Genomic DNA, 4,545 nt, shown 5'->3' on the forward strand with positions numbered 1-4,545 from the left:
CATAGAGTCATGGAGTCATAGAGTCATAGAGTCATTGAGTCATAGAGTCATAGAGTCATAGAGTCATAGAGTCATTCAGTCATTCAGTCATGGAGTCACTCAGTCATGGAGTCATGGAGTCATAGAGTCATAGAGTCATAGAGTCATAGAGTCATAGAGTCATAGAGTCATTGAGTCATAGAGTCATAGAGTCATTGAGTCATAGAGTCATAGAGTCATAGAGTCATAGAGTCATAGAGTCATAGAGTCATAGAGTCATTGAGTCATAGAGTCATTGAGTCATAGAGTCATAGAGTCATAGAGTCATTTAGTCATAGAGTCATGGAGTCATAGAGTCATGGAGTCATTGAGTCATAGAGTCATAGAGTCATAGAGTCATAGAGTCATAGAGTCATTCAGTCATAGAGTCATAGAGTCATAGAGTCATTCAGTCATAGAGTCATAGAGTCATAGAGTCATAGAGTCATAGAGTCATGGAGTCATTGTAGAGTCATTGAGTCATAGAGTCATGGAGTCATTGAGTCATTCAGTCATTCAGTCATTCAGTCATAGAGTCATTCAGTCATTGAGTCATTCAGTCATAGAGTCATAGAGTCATAGAGTCATTCAGTCATAGAGTCATTGAGTCATGGAGTCATTGTGTCATAGAGTCATAGAGTCATAGAGTCATTGAGTCATGGAATCATTGAGATATTGAGTCATAGAGTCACTGTGCGCATCGGACCGCATGCGCATTGGACCGCAACCTGATCGGCCTGACTTCATGCAGCAGCAAGGCCTACTGCACCGGGGTGATGAGCTCCGCGACCAACAACCTCTTCAAGCGGGGGATGAGGAGCAACGACACCTGCACCCAGAGACAGGGCCTCTTCGGGGGAGGGGAGGGCACAACCATGGGGGACCTCTGCTCCTGCCCCGCATACTCCGTTCCTTACACCGGCATGTTCAGGACCAACCCGAACAAGGTCGTGGAAGACCATGGACTGGCTCAAGACCTACGACATCGACTCGACTGCACCTTTGCACCGCAGGACGCCGGCAGCTGCTAGGCCCCTACTGAGTCACCATAATTCATTGAGTCATGGAGTCATAGAGTCATAGAGTCATAGAGTCATAGAGTCATAGAGTCATAGAGTCATAGAGTCATTGAGTCATTGAGTCATCGAGTCATAGAGTCATCGAGTCATCGAGTCATCGAGTCATCGAGTCATTGCCTCAGGCCTTTGCCTCAGGCCTACCGAGTCACCGTAAGAGGCTCAGTCATTGAGTCATTGAGTCACAAGTTGTCGGCGGACTGGGCCCGGCGGGGCCCCGCCCTGCGGTCCGCGCTGGTTTCACGTGGACAATCACCGTACTGACAGGAAAGTAGGCCGAGAGACCATCCAGACTCGACTCAAGTTAATCAGTGGCCGGCGCCGCAGGCTTGGCGTCGGGCATCCGGCGTGATTGAAGGCTTTGGGCCCATGTTGAAATTATCTGGCTGCCAATACCTTGTTAGTGCCTAACAGAAATGACCGCCTCTCACCGCCCGGCGGGTGCGCCGCGGCCGGCGACCCAGTGATGGAATACGCTGGGCCCGAGTCTGAACGGGCGGCCCTCCGAACACCCCGTTTGTCATCGCCGGGTAGGAATCACGAATCATGAGTCGCGGGCTGCTCGAACTTGATTGCCGCGCGAGCTTCCGAGTTCCGGGGCGGCCCGGCCGGCGGTCCACACTCATGGTGGCTCAGAGGCCGGGGAGGGCCGCCGCTCCCAGTCGGAGCCCGGGCCGGCAGATCCAGGTCCAAGTATGCCACGGTAGGCTCAGTCGCGGGCAATGACTTGCTGACTCTGTGGGTCAGGGCCGGGCCGCGCCCACCGTACCGTTGCACTGAGTTGCCGGGGTGACTCTGCGCGGCGGCCGGGCTGACCGTACCGGCGGCAGTAGGAACTTGAAGCAAGGAGCCCCCCGGGGACTCCGAGACGGACTAACGCATGGAAGAACGGCGGTTGGCTCCCAGGTACCAGCCTGATAAACTATGAGATTGAAATCTCATCCTCCTTTGACTACCCGGCCGGCCCGTCGCTGAGTCAGTGGGAGCGATATAGGTAGACATCGGTTGATACTTGATGATTTGCGGCTGAAAAGCTCATCTTACTCTCCTTAGTAGAGGCCTTGAGGGGCGTGGGAGGTTAAGGGAGAAGGAGAGGACGATGCAGCAGCTCTTGTTGGCTGCCTTGCGGTTCTTGTTAGCTGCCTCTCTCAATTTATCTTGATCCCCCATCCTCTACTCCCTCCCTCCCTCTCCCTCGGTTTCCCTGCCTCCCTCCCTCTCTCTGTATCTCTCTCTCTCTCTCTCTCTCTCGTCTCCTCCTTCTCCTTCTTCTTCTTCTTCTTCTCCTCTCTCTCGCTACCGAACTTTGAGGATTCGGCTACCGAACTTCGAGAGCTTCCCTGGGTGAAGTTCGCCACCCAGCTCAAGCCTCAACACATGCCATTGGGACTCCGAGCACAACTCGTTGCCTGTCTGGATCACCTCCGTCAGGAGCCGCAAGAATCCATGGCAACATACTGCAAGCGTACGAAGCTTCTCAAAGAACAACTAGATCTCATTCCCGGTGGTGCGGCATTCGCCACCGATGTGATCCTGCGTGAACGCTTTGCAACGGGCATCACTAACGTGACAACGAAGCTTCTCCTCAATGCATGGAGTGCTTCCCATCTGCAAACGACAGGTTCGGAGCCGACGTTTCCCCACCACTGCACGATGCCAGCTGAATGCTTTGACATTGCATGTGCTTGCGGGTAAGCCCAATCGAGGTAAGGGAACCCCTGCTGTCACGGGAGTCCCGGGTCAGCCCCGTTCGGGGGGCAATCCGCAGCACACACCGGCCCCACGATACCAGCCCGGCCCTGGCACGGGCAGGGGTCGCTCAGCTACCGCTGCCGTGACGACTCGACAGGGTAAGCGTGCTGACGCTCAGTCTCGTCGACGCCACCACGTGCAGTTTGATGGCGAAGCACACGACTTGCTGCAAATGAATACGCTGACAGTTCAGACCGCCTCGACGCTGACTCAGGCGGCAGACATCGACTCCAACCTGCTCTACCTGCCCATTCAAATTGAGTCGGACCGAGCAGAGCAACCCAGAGAAATCCTGGCGCTACTGGACACGGGGGCGCAGGCATCCATTCTCTCGCGTGCGATTGTAGACGAACTCCGGTTATCTACGCACAAGATCGCCACCCCGGTGAAGGTACAGTCCGCCAAAGACGACAGATCGGTTATCAGGCACTGTCTTTAACCACCCTCTATCCTCCCTCCCTCTCTTCTTCAATCTGTCTCCCTCCCTTCCTCCCTCCCCTTCTCTCTCTGTGTGTGTCTCTTGACAGTCTCCCCCCCTGCTGTCTGTCTTTTCCCAACTCCTCTCCCCTCCCTCCCTCCCTCTATCCTCCCTCCCTCTATCCTCCCTCCCTCTATCCTCCCTCCCTCTCTCTCTCCCTCTAGACGAAGCAGCACACACCGGCCCCACGATACCAGCCCGGCCCTGGCACGGGCAGGGGTCGCTCAGCTACCGCTGCCGTGACGACCGAAGCACACGACTTGCTGCAAATGAATACGCTGACAGTTCAGACCGCCTCGACGCTGACTCAGGCGGCAGACATCGACTCCAACCTGCTCTACCTGCCCATTCAAATTGAGTCGGACCGAGCAGAGCAACCCAGAGAAATCCTGGCGCTACTGGACACGGGGGCGCAGGCATCCATTCTCTCGCGTGCGATTGTAGACGAACTCCGGTTATCTACGCACAAGATCGCCACCCCGGTGAAGGTACAGTCCGCCAAAGACGACAGATCGGTTATAATTCGGGACGCATGTCACCTTGACTTCCGGATCACAGGCACTGACGTCAGGGCTCAGGAGGAGTTCCTCATCCTTGATGCACACGCGGCGTTAAAGATGCAGATCGACTTCTATGAACGACGGATTTCCATTCCCTCCTCGACCCACCCCGGACGTCGACAGCAGTTTCCTGTCGCTATGATGTTCCCGCGTGGTCTGTCACAGTGCCGACACGCTATGCCATGACATGCGACACGATCTAGCAGGATCGAGGCCTCTGTCTCTGTCTCTACCCTCTTTAAACTCTCTCTATCCTCCCTCCCTCCTCCCTCTCTCTCTGTCTGTCTGTCTGTCTGTCTGTCTGTCTGTCTGTCTGTCTCTCTGTCTCTCCCTTTGTCCCTCAATCCTCTCCTCTTGTCTACCTCCCTCTTTGCTCTACCCTCTTTAACCACCCTCTATCCTCCCTCCCTCTCTTCTTCAATCTGTCTCCCTCCCTTCCTCCCTCCCCTTCTCTCTCTGTGTGTGTCTCTTGACAGTCTCCCCCCCTGCTGTCTGTCTTTTCCCAACTCCTCTCCCCTCCCTCCCTCCCTCTATCCTCCCTCCCTCTATCCTCCCTCCCTCTCTCTCTCCCTCTAGACGAAGTAACGCGGGTGTCCTAAGGTGAGCTCAATGAGAACAGAAATCTCATACTATGGTCAGCTGACACGTACCAATGGGGATG

General features: G+C 55.0%; 2 protein-coding genes across 2 annotated transcripts; both read left to right on the plus strand.

Moving 5' to 3' along the window:
- Window positions 1–2,471: 2,471 nt before the first annotated feature.
- Window positions 2,472–3,285, plus strand: GUITHDRAFT_120320 (hypothetical protein; the record flags this gene model as incomplete). Its single annotated transcript, XM_005820441.1, has 2 exons — window positions 2,472–2,660; window positions 2,716–3,285. The coding sequence occupies 2 exons, from the start codon at window positions 2,472–2,474 to the stop codon at window positions 3,283–3,285; spliced, it is 759 nt and encodes a 252-aa protein (XP_005820498.1).
- A 308-nt stretch (window positions 3,286–3,593) lies between these two features.
- On the plus strand, window positions 3,594–4,070 carry GUITHDRAFT_120321 (hypothetical protein; the record flags this gene model as incomplete). Its single annotated transcript, XM_005820442.1, has 1 exon — window positions 3,594–4,070. One exon carries the CDS (start codon window positions 3,594–3,596, stop codon window positions 4,068–4,070), a length of 477 nt encoding a protein of 158 aa, XP_005820499.1.
- Window positions 4,071–4,545: the final 475 nt, after the last annotated feature.

Source organism: Guillardia theta (genome assembly GCF_000315625.1).
Source record: "Guillardia theta CCMP2712 unplaced genomic scaffold GUITHscaffold_177, whole genome shotgun sequence".
NCBI lineage: Eukaryota > Cryptophyceae > Pyrenomonadales > Geminigeraceae > Guillardia > Guillardia theta.